This window comes from Mixophyes fleayi, chromosome 6 (genome assembly GCF_038048845.1).
Source record: "Mixophyes fleayi isolate aMixFle1 chromosome 6, aMixFle1.hap1, whole genome shotgun sequence".
Taxonomy (NCBI): domain Eukaryota; kingdom Metazoa; phylum Chordata; class Amphibia; order Anura; family Limnodynastidae; genus Mixophyes; species Mixophyes fleayi.
This window is the reverse complement of record NC_134407.1, coordinates 214457049-214469601: the sequence shown is the minus strand read 5'-3', so window position 1 is coordinate 214469601 and position 12553 is coordinate 214457049. Positions and strand designations below refer to the sequence as shown.

General features: G+C 42.7%; 1 protein-coding gene across 12 annotated transcripts in view; it reads left to right on the top strand.

Annotated features, from left to right (window-relative positions):
- Nucleotides 1-12553, top strand: part of LOC142159778 (uncharacterized) — a 627000-nt gene that overhangs the window by 363571 nt on the left and 250876 nt on the right. For 2 of the 12 annotated variants that reach the window (XM_075214482.1, XM_075214468.1), the window contains exons 2-3: nucleotides 11240-11292; nucleotides 12147-12258. The exons of 7 other annotated variants lie outside the window; for them this stretch is intronic. In XM_075214482.1, the coding sequence (XP_075070583.1) occupies nucleotides 12181-12258 (78 nt within the window). In that variant the 5' untranslated portion in view covers nucleotides 11240-11292; nucleotides 12147-12180. The remainder of the gene's footprint in view (nucleotides 1-11239; nucleotides 11293-12146; nucleotides 12259-12553) is intronic. 3 more of the 12 variants (XM_075214469.1, XM_075214471.1, XM_075214470.1) reach the window with 3 other exon arrangements.

Here is a 12553-nt window from a genome sequence, read left to right as displayed (position 1 = left end):
TAAGTGTGATAATGACAAGGGATGATCTGGATATTGTGGTTATTACAGAGTCATGGTGCAATGAAAATCATGACTGGGACATAGCTATACCGGATATACTTTATATAGGAAGGACAGAGTGGTACAGAATCAGAGGATGGGTAGTAATGTATATGAAAAAAGCATAAATACTACTTTAATACAAAGTACTGAACAAAAAATTGAGGCCATTTGAGTGACCATATAAACAGGGACAAGGCAATTATTCATACTTGGGTGATCTATAGACCACCAGGTCAGCAAGAGGATAGGTAAAGGGATCAAAACTTTTTTTAGTTATATAATACCTCATTATACCCCATTAATACTGATATTCCGCAATATTTGTTATTTCTATTTGTAGTTTACAATGTTCCTTAAAGAAAGAAGAGGCTAAATAAGATGGAACAAGCAACAAAACCCATGACCACAGTAATAGTACAACAGCTAAAGGACATGGAAATGGCTACACAGGCCCAAGAAGACGCAGGTCTCCAACACTTCATGTATAATGAGCGCGTCTGCAGGACTCTTTCATTATGTAAATAATAGGTATACAGGAGCGTATTCTGAGGGAAAACAGAGACTTTATGATGGTTTTCCTTATTCACTGGGTGCTAAGAGTGCAAGGGACTGCACAACCTCACACACACTCTCCATACCACCTTCACGGGCCTTAATCCTTATGTAACAGAGGGCAACAATTTTTTCCACCAAACTCAGGCACATCATTATATTACATTATATATTACCCTCCACAAATTCCTCCCTATAACCCTGAGTACCCGGCTCCTCCACATCACCCTGAGTACCCGGCTGCTCCACATCACCCTGAGTACCCGGCTGCTCCACATCACCCTGAGTACCCATCTGCTCCACATATCCCCGAGAACCCGGCTGCTCCACATCACCCTGAGTACCCGGCTGCTCCACATCACCCTGAGTACCCGGCTGCTCCACATCACCCTGAGTACCCGGCTGCTCCACATCACCCTGAGTACCCATCTGCTCCACATATCCCCGAGAACCCGGCTGCTCCACATCACCCTGAGTACCCGGCTGCTCCACATCACCCTGAGTACCCATCTGCTCCACATATCCCCGAGTACCCGGCTACTCCACATCACCCTGAGTACCCGGCTGCTCCACATATCCCTGAGTACCCGGCTACTGCACATCACCCTGAGTACCCGGCTGCTCCACATCACCCTGAGTACCCGGCTACTCCACATCACCCTGAGTACCCGGCTACTGCACATCACCCTGAGTACCCGGCTGCTCCACATCATCCTGAGTACCAGGCTGCTCCACATCCCCCAGAGTACCCATCTACTCCACATCACCCTGAATACCCGGCTGCTCCACATCATCCTGAGCACCTGGCTGCTCCACATCACCCTGAGTACCCGGCTGCTCCACATCACCCTGAGTACCCGGCTGCTCCACATCTCCCCGAGTACCCGGCTACTCCACATCACCCTGAGTACCCGGCTGCTCCACATCACCCTGAGTACCCGGCTGCTCCACATCTCCCCGAGTACCCGGCTACTCCACATCACCCTGAGTACCCGGCTGCTCCACATCTCCCCGAGTACCCGGCTACTCCACATCACCCTGAGTACCCGGCTGCTCCACATCTCCCTGAGTACCCGCCTACTCCACATCACTCTGAGTCAGGGCCGGACTGGGACTAAAAATCAGCCCTGGCATTTAAGGTACACAGGCCCACCCCAGCTCCAGCAGGAAAGAAAATATGTGCCGACACACAGTGGCGGCGCCAAATAGGGCGGGACCTCATTGTGTTTTGGGTGTGGCCAACATGGGGCATTGATACATACATTATAAAGATACATTTATCATTTTATACAAATACACAGGCACTACTGTTAGAAGCACACAGCTTTGCCATCACAAGCAGTACGTTGTGAAGCGGGACATACCTCCCAACTGTACTTGCAGTTGGACCAAATCCTGACTAAGGGAGACATTCACCCAAATTCAGGACTGCCCCACCAGATTCAGGACAGTTGGCAGACTGCCCTGCTCTCTCTCCTACCTGTCTTGGTCACTTTCACCACTTGTAGTAGCTGGTTTCTTTAGCTCAGTCTTAAAAATAATCATTGTATAAATACAAAGAAATTCATTAAAATACTAGTATCCCTTACTAATGGGTAATGAGTATATTTAATTGACAGTAAAATATATTACTTTATTTAATAATGTTGAAGCCCTATAGCAAGTCTTATACATTTAAGCCCCCACTCACACTATTTGCCACACAGACATATTACACAAACACACACAGACACTTACCTTACATCCAGCAGCAACACTCAGCGCACTGCCCAGCAGAAGGAGAATCAGTGATAGCCGCCTATGCGAGCAATCACATGGGACAGCACCACGTGACAGGTGTCGTCCCATGTGATTGGTCGCATAGGCGGCTGTCACTGATTCTCCATCCGCCGAGCAGCGCGCAGAGTGTTGCTGCTCAGCGGACATGGGGACCAGCCCCTCTGGCCATCGGCAGTGTTCACTACAGAAAGAACGGGGAAGGAGCCACAGTTAAGCTGCAAGTATAGTAAAAATGAGGTAGATACAAGTACATTTACAGAGGAGAAGGTCTTAACAGGAGGGAAAGGTGACCAGTGGAGTACACCAAGGATCTGTATTTGGACCAATGGTCTTTAATATCTTTATTGGTGACATTGCAGATGGTATTGAAGGGGAAGTATGCCTTTTTACAGATGACACAAAGATATGCAACAGGGTAGACACATCAGGAGGGGTAAAACAAATGATTGATGATCTAGGTCAGGGGTCAGGGAACTTTAACCTTTTAACCCAAAATATATTTAGATACGCCAACATTAACCCCTTGATTTGAAAGGAAGGCAATCATATATTAATTATTAAAATTATTTTTTTTATTGAATCTATTCAAAATTTCTTTGAAAGCTTCAACTTCAAAACTTCAGGTTTTGGAGAAATGATGTTGCTTCACTTTTAATACGAGAGCATCAATATTGGGGCATTTTGATGTCGGAGTAATTTGAATACAGTCTTCAGCGTCCAATCGATTTCTCTGCTTTGTTTTTATGTTCGTTAGAGTGGAAAATCCTTGTTCGCAAAGGTAGGTTGTTGCAAAAGGCAGCAGCTGTTTGACTGCCTCCTCATGTGTAATTTTGAATGCCTTTGCACCTGTTGACATCCAAAAATATGACAGACCTGCTTTGTTTTCAAATGCAATACGTGCTTCATTATTGCATCGAAGCTCAAGAAGTGCCTCTGCCAACCCTTCAGGCTCTTCTGGTACAACAGCAAATTCACATTTAAAGGGGTCTACAATCCAACTGACAGCATGTGAATCGGCAGCATTACCCCCAGGAATTTCAGTTTTACCCCATTTGGGGTAATTTACCCCTGTTCCCTGACCACTGATCTAGGTAGACTAGAGGAATGGTCAAGAGTGGCAACTACAGTTTAATGCCAAAAAATACAAAATTATGTACTTGGGTCTCAAAAACCCAAAGGCTAAATATAGTATTAATGTCACTATAATGGAAACTACTGAGGAGGAAACAGATCTAGGAGTCACTATCTCAGGTGTCTTAAAGGTAGATAAGCAATGTAACAAAGCAATGAGAAAGGCCATTTAGATGCTTGGTTGTATAGGGAGAGGAATCAGTAGGAGAAAGATAGAAAAGTAATAATACCAGTGTATAGGTCATTGGTACGGCCTCATCTAGAATACTGTGTTCAGTTCTGGAGGCCTTATGTCCAGAAGGATATAAATACATTAGAGACTGTACAAAGAAGGGCAACTAAAATGGTGCATGGCCTATAGCTCAAAACTTACCTGGAAAGACTCAAAGATCTTACTATGTATAGTTTGGAACAGAGAAGAGAAAGAGGGAACATGATAGAAACTTTCAAATATATCAAGGGTTTGAACAAGGTACAGAAGGGAAACATTCTACAAAGGAAGAGAAGTATTAGAACATGAGGACATGCACTGACACTGGGGGGGAAGTAGGTTCAGAGGAAATGTGAGAAGAAATTACTTCACAGAAAGGGTAGTGGATAAGTGGAATAGCCTCCCATCAGAGGTGGTAGAGGATAATACAGTAGAGCAGTTTAAACATAAGGTTATCTTTATAAAGAATAAAGGCTCAAGTGGGGTTTAAAGTACCATAGGTTAATAAAAAGATGGGCAGACTAGATGGGCCAAGCGGTTCTTATCTGCCGTCAAATTCTGATTCTGTTTCAGAGAATGACGTAGACTTTACAATTACAACACACAGTTCATTTAAAAAAGGACACTATATATACAGTATATCAATCCCTTCATTTAGGCCAACTGGAGACAGTGTATTAATTCAAAAACCCCAAATAACCTCTATTACAGACTTAGATGTGTTTCTGTACATTTCAATATTTGAAAACAGACAGTGTTTATACAATTAGTACAGATAATGATGTACTATTGTTCTTTTATGTAAAATGTATTTTTTTGTAAAATTTATTTATAAACACTGTTCCAATAAATATAATTTGTTTCAATTAATTTCAATGTTTGGTTGTCATTATTCCTAGAACTCAATTGAATGCATTTGTGTTCTAAATATTTATTTATATTTCTCTGTTAACTGTCCAGGTTTTGTGCTTCACCAAAGTAGGTGACACCTAATTCTCACAGATGTGTAAATATATGCAGTTAGATTGTTAAGATGACTTGTATTATCTCACAACCATCAAAGGACATCACACTCTGCCATGGTTGTAAAGGACAGTGTAATTAATTGTTTGTTTTTAGATAGACTTCTAAACAACTGTTATGCCAGGGGGGGGGGGGGATGTGTTTGCAATTAACAATCTAGGGCTGCATTTGGTTCCTTGTTGGAAATACACATTGGGCTAGATTTACTAAACTGCGGGTTTGAAAAAGCCAAGATGTTGCCTATAGCAACCAATCAGATTCTAGTTATCATTTATTTAGTACATTCTACAATAAAAAAGGGTAAAAGGGTCTTATGTAGACAGTGATAATGTTATTAATTATACACTCAGCGACAAATGTCCAATCCTTAAACTTTCATATTAAAATTGTTTCATACAAGCTCTCAAACACCTATTATTCACAGTATTTACTGTGATGATAGATTAGTATCTTGGACAAGTATCAGTTACGGCATCTGTAGGGACATGTTGAATTTAAATCCCTCAGATGCTAATAGAGAGGTTTGCCCCATGTTTAGAATGAATGATGATGAGTCTAATAATAAGACGTTAGGGAGTTTAGACTGTAACCTCCAATGGGGCAGGGACTGATGTGAATGAGTTCTACAAATGTCAACCATTTGAATCAAATGCCCTGAGCTCCTTAGTCATCCATTCCAGCACCCGGAATGGATGATTAATATAAACAAAACCTTGTTCTGACATCTGGAATGGATCGCTAAGATACTCAGACATCCATTCCGGCACCCTGAATGGATGTCTAAGGTACTCAGAGCCCCATTCCGGCACTTGGAGTAGTTCTCTAAGATACTTTGAGTCCAATTCTGCTAGCCGGAAGGGATGACTAAGGTATTCAGGCATCCATTCCGGCACCTGGAATGAATGGTTAAGGTACTCAGATATCCATTCCGGAACACGGAATGAATGGCTAAGATATTGAGACATCAATTCCGATAGCTGGATTGGATGGCTAAGGTACTCTAAGCCCCATTCTGGCACCCGGAATTAATGGTTAAGGTGCTCTGAGACCCATTCCGCCAACTGGAATAATTGTCTAAGATATTAAGAGCCCAATTCTGACAGCAGGAATGGATGGCTAAGGTGTTCAATGCCCCATTCCACAAGCCGGAATGGTTGGGTAATGCACTCAGCGATCCATTCCGACATATTGTGTGTATATACAGATACACACAATACAATATATATGCAACATAATATGTGGAATAGTGAATAAACTCCCTGGGCGCACGTGTATTGTATGAAAAAGACCCCGGTAAAGGGTGGATCGGAGGCTAGGACAAAGTAAACAGATGGATATTTAAACATTTAATAAAAATAAAATAAAAAAAATGAAAAATCACAGAGATAAATGGGTTTCAACCATAGTATTGAAAAACATATAGATTGAAATAATCAAAATAGATAAGTGTCACTTAGGTATATTGTAAAGAGAATAGAGAAAACTGGTATGTGTTTATTACTGCTAGTGTATGAATAAAAGTTCATAGAAAGTCCATGTGTTGCCACAGTGAAGTGCGATAAAGATAGTTCCAATACTGAACAGGTGTCAGGAACCCCTCCAACCAGTACAACACCACCCGGAGTCTACTCTGACAGTCAGGTGTTCACTGGAGCCCCTAGTGGTGGGGACAGACTTGGCTGCAGACTACAGAGGGTCGTGTGGCGTGTACCAGCTGCGGGGAACCCAGGAGCAGAGGGTAATGGCAGACAGCAATTCCAAAGAACAGGCCGAGGTCAGGGGTCACTTGCTAGGAAGAAACATCAGGAAACACGCCAAGGGTCGAGGTCACGGGCAAATCAGCAGAAACGGAGGTACAGGTCAAAAGGTCAAGGGCACAGGCAAAAGACAAATCCAGGAAACAGGCAGGGGTCATACACGGCAGGCAACAATCCAAAGGCTTAACACCAAGAGTACAGGAGAACAGCAGCAGGCAGCAACACAGGAATCTGGAAGCTATAACCGGCAGGGAGGCTAAGCCCTCCCTGCCTTAAATAGTACAAACAGCCAATCAGAGCCTGGCTCTGAAGTCACACAGCCTCCTGCATAAATTAATTTATTTCATTCATTAGCCCGCAGGCTGGTGGGGCCAATTTGCACATGCGCCCGGCTTTCATTCATTGCCGGGACGCAGCGCTGCAGAAGAAGCGTCCGGCCATTGCCTTGTTAACGGCCGGAAGTGATGTCCCGGCCGTCACTTCGGGGAGACCAGGAATCTAGTCGCGGCGGCACTCATAACAGTAATCATCATCATTTATTTATATAGTGCCACTAATTCCGCAGCGCTGTACAGAGAATGTGGGATATAACAGTATAGGTAATATATATTATTAGTATAAGGTATTTGGGCTGTATAAGTATTACAGTAATGTGGGATATAACAGTATAGGTAATATATATTATTAGTATAAGGTATTTGGGCTGTATAAGTATTACAGTAATGTGGGATATAACAGTATAGGTAATATATATTATTAGTATAAGGTATCTGGGCTGTATAAGTATTACAGTAATGTGAGATATAACAGTATAGGTAATATATATTATTAGTATAAGGTATCTTGGCTGTATAAGTATTACAGTAATGTGGGATATAACAGTATAGGTAATATATATTATTAGTATAAGGTATCTTGGCTGTATAAGTATTACAGTAATGTGGGATATAACAGTATAGGTAATATATATTATTAGTATAAGGTATCTTGGCTGTATAAGTATTACAGTAATGTGGGATATAACAGTAAAGGTAATATATATTATTAGTATAAGGTATCGGGGCTGTATAAGTATTACAGTAATGTGAGATATAACAGTATAGGTAATATATATTATTAGTATAAGGTATCTGGGCTGTATAAGTATTACAGTAATGTGGGATATAACAGTATAGGTAATATATATTATTAGTATAAGGTATCTGGGCTGTAGAAATATGCTGGTAATGTCAGTATAAAGCTGTGCAGTATAATATGATGTTTGATGAGGCTATATATTATATTATATATTATATTATATATTATATTAGAAAACATATTTTAAGAATAAAACAAACCACTGCGTGAAACCACGCCCACTGACTCCCATAACCACGCCCACTCCGAACAGCTGACTTCCTCATGCAATGAGGCCGCTCTGTCTCCGGTTACGCACAGCGGCGGCCATTTTGTCGAAGCCTTTGGAGCTCATAATACGACAGGGACAAGGCACAGACCGGAAGTACTTCCGGGTGAGAAGTGAGTGAGATAAAGCGGAGACCTCGCGTTTATGTGTCTGGGAGCAGGTAATGATATTTATTATTATAGTACAGGTGGAGCAGACTCTGGTGCCATGTTATTATTATACAGGTGGAGCAGACTCTGGTGCCGTGTTATTATTATACAGGTGGAGCAGACTCTGGTGCCGTGTTATTATTATACAGGTGGAGCAGACTCTGGTGCCGTGTTGTTATTATACAGGTGGAGCAGACTCTGGTGCTTTGTTATTATTATACAGGTGGAGCAGACTCTGGTACCATGTTATTATTATACAGGGGGAGCAGACTCTGGTGCCGTGTTATTATTATTATACAGGTGGAGCAGACTCTGGTGCCGTGTTATTATTATACAGGTGGAGCAGACTCTGGTGCCGTGTTATTATTATACAGGTGAAGCAGACTCTAGTGCCGTGTTATTATTATACAGGTGGAGCAGACTCTGGTGCCGTGTTATTATTATACAGGTGGAGCAGACTCTGGTGCCGTGTTATTATTATTATACAGATGGAGCAGACTCTGGTGCTGTGTTATTATTATACAGGTGGAGCAGACTCTGGTGCCATGTTATTATTATACAGGTGGAGCAGACTCTGGTGCCGTGTTATTATTATACATGTGGAGCAGACTCTGGTGCCGAGTTATTATTATACAGGTGGAACAGACTCTGGTGCCGTGTTATTATTATACAGGTGGAGCAGACTTTGGTGCCGTGTTATTATTATACAGGTGGTGCAGACTCTGGTGCCGTGTTATTATTATACAGGTGGAGCAGACTTTGGTGCCGTGTTATTATTATACAGGTGGTGCAGACTCTGGTGCCGTGTTATTATTATACAGGTGGAGCAGACTCTGGTGCAGTGTTATTATTATACAGGTGGAGCAGACTCTGGTGCAGTGTTATTATTATACAGGTGGAGCAGACTCTGGTGCCGTGTTATTATTATACAGGTGTAGCAGACTCTGGTGCCGTGTTATTATTACAGTACAGGTGGAGCAGACTCTGGTGCCGTGTTATTATTATACAATTGGAGCAGACTCTGGTGCAGTGTTATTATACAGGTGGAGCAGACTCTGGTGCCGTGTTATTATTATACAGGTGGAGCAGACTCTATTGCCGTGTTATTATTATACAGGTGGAGCAGACTCTGGTGCCGTGTTATTATTATACAGGTGGAGCAGACTCTGGTGCCGTGTTATTATTATACAGGTGAAGCAGACTCTAGTGCCGTGTTATTATAATACAGGTGGAGCAGACTCTGGTGTTGTGTTGTTATTATTATACAGGTGGAGCAGACTCTGGTGCCGTGTTATTATTATACAGATGGAGCAGACTCTGGTGCCGTGTTATTATTATACAGATGGAGCAGACTCTGGTGCCGTGTTATTATACAGTTGGAGCAGACTCTGGTGCCGTGTTATTATTATACAGATGGAGCAGACTCTGGTGCTGTGTTATTATTATACATGTGGAGCAGACTCTGGTGTTGTGCTGTTATTATTATACAGGTGGAGCAGACTCTGGTGCCGTGTTATTATTATACAGGTGGAGCAGACTCTGGTGCCGTGTTATTATACATGTAGAGCAGACTCTGGTGCCGTGTTATTATACAGTTGGAGCAGACTCTGGTGCCGTGTTATTATTATACAGATGGAGCAGACTCTGGTGTTGTGTTATTATTATACAGGTGGAGCAGACTCTGGTGTCATGCTGTTATTAATATACAGGTGGAGCAGGCTCTGGTGCCGTGTTATTATTATACAGGTGGAGCAGACTCTGGTGCCGTGTTAATATTATACATGTGGAGCAGACTCTGGTGCCGAGTTATTATTATACAGATGGAGCAGACTCTGGTGCCCTGTTATTATTATACAGGTGGAGCAGACTTTGGTGCCGTGTTATTATTATACAGGTGGAGCAGACTTTGGTGCCGTGTTATTATTATACCTGGGGAGCAGACACTGGTGCTGTGTTATTATTATACAGGTGGAGCAGACTCTGCTGTCGTGATATTATTATACAGGTGGAGCAGACTCTGCTGTCGTGATATTATTGTACAGGTGGAGCAGACTCTGGTGCTGTGGTTTTATTATACAGGTGGAGCAGACTCTGGTGCCGTGGTATTATTATACAGGTGGAGCAGACTCTGGTGCCGTGGTATTATTATACAGGTGGAGCAGACTCTGGTGCCCTGTTATTATTATACAGGTGGAGCAGACTCTGGTGCTGTGTTATTATTATACAGGTGGAGCAGACTCTGGTGCCGTGTTATTATTATACAGGTGAAGCAGACTCCGGTGCCTTGTTATTATTATACAGGTGGAGCAGACTCTGGTGCCGTGCTATTAATATACAGGGGGAGCAGACTCTGGTGCCGTGTTATTATTCTACAGGTGAAGCAGACTCTGGTGCCGTGTTATTATTATACAGGTGGAGAAGACTCTAGTGCCGTGCTATTATTATACAGGGGGAGCAGACTCTAGTGCTGTGTTATTATTATACAGGTGGAGCAGACTCTGGTGCCGTGTTATTATACAGGTGGAGCAGACTCTGGTGCTGTGTTATTATTATAAAGGTGCAGCAGACTCTAGTGCTGTGGTATTATTATACAGGGGGAGCAGACTCTGGTGCTGTCTAATTATTATACAGGTGGAGCAGACTTTGGTGCCGTGTTATTATTATACAGGTGAAGCAGACTCTGGTGCCATGTTTTTATACCGGTGGAGCAGACTCTGGTGCCGTGTTATTATTATACAGGTGGAGCAGACTCTGGTGCCGTGTTATTATTATACAAGTGGAGCAGACTCTGGTGATCTGTGGAAGGGTCACTATGTGATGTGTCCTCTATGTAAGCCCATGTAGGGATATTAGTGATGAATCATCTCTAATAGTTAGATGAGGGGACTCAAGACATCTGTAACATTATCTGTACATATGTAGGGTAGTATGTATTATAGTTTATTATGTATTCGTTCCCTGTCACTGTCCTATTCCTCCATGTACACAGTCACATTTTATATAATTTCCAAGAGGACTGTTCTGCTGCCTGGAAGGTTATAATATTGTTTAATAACATATATTACCTTTTACTATTATTGTTCTTCCATGACATGCACACTATGGAATAAATTATCTACTTTACGTATATTATATGTCAAAAATGTATCACTGTAATATTTTTATTATCATTATTAATTTATATTTATAGGGCGCCACTAGGTGTCCGTAGCGCTGTACAGGGACAAACAATTACAGCAAGAGGTGAGACAGCACGGTACAATTAACAATAAACACAGTAACTCAGGAAGCTCAAAGCACAGCTAGAGAGAGGGGCGGGGGAAAGGGGGAAGATCCGCATACGCAGGAGCCCAAAAGGGAGGGCTTGGATGACAGGAAGAGCCCCAGAGGGGTGAGGAGAGAAGCGAGAGGGGTCGGAGGGCATAATGTCCTTGAGGAGGAGGGCTAGGTAGCTGGAGAGCAGAGTTAGACGTGGTGGAAACAGGAGGAGAGATGGCCCTGCTCAAGGGAGCGTACAATCTAAGGGGTGGGGTAGACAGCCAGAGAGACACGGGGGAGAGAGGGAGAGAAGGGGGAGCGGAGGCAGAATCAGGGAAGGGGGAAGGTGGGGGGAGAAGCAGAAGATAAGGTAGGTAGTTAAGTGGGAGACTGAAAGACTTTTAGAAAAAGGTGGGTTTTTAAAGCCCGTTTGAAACTGGACAGATTGGGGGATGTTTTGATGGAGGGGAGGGAGCTTGTTCAAGTGGAGGTGGCCAGCGCGGGAAAAGTCTTGTATACGCGCCTGAGAGGAGGTAATCAGAGGGGAAGAGAGGCGACGATCGTTGGCAGATCGTAGAGGGCGGGATGGAGTGTGAATAGAGATCAGGTGAGGTAATATGTGTGTTCTGACAAGAAAGTAAATCTTGCTCGCATCAGTCCATCATATACATTGTACAGAACATTCAGCACATACAATAAGCCTAACAATAAGACCACATAATGTGTCCGTATAATGACTGGTATAACTGCATATAGCTTCATATAAGTGAGCCTCTTATTTCTGTTTCTGTAACAATGACCTTACCTACTTTTTTCTTTATTTGTAATCCATCTACAAGGCAGAGTCAATATCACCTGTCTGTCACAAGGAGGATGGACTCGGACAGGAGTCACATGACTAAGAATATTTTAAACATCACCCTGGAAATCATCTACCTGCTGACTGGAGAGGTGAGGGATTGTGGGAATTTCACAATTATATCACTATTATCTCTATTGATAAAACATGAACCTGACTGGAGAGGTGAGGGATTCTGGGTAATGTCACGGTGACATCACTACATCTGTGAGTAGAAGAGGAAGTAACTAGACCAGGGCCCAGTAACAGTGGAATACAGTGAGGACTTGTGATGATTAGTGGTGAGAGGAGAACTGGGGGACATGGAAGGTAAAATGAAATAGGAAGTTTTTGTGATGAGAAGAGTCTAGTAATGTAACTTTGTGAGATTGTACAGAATGGTAAGGG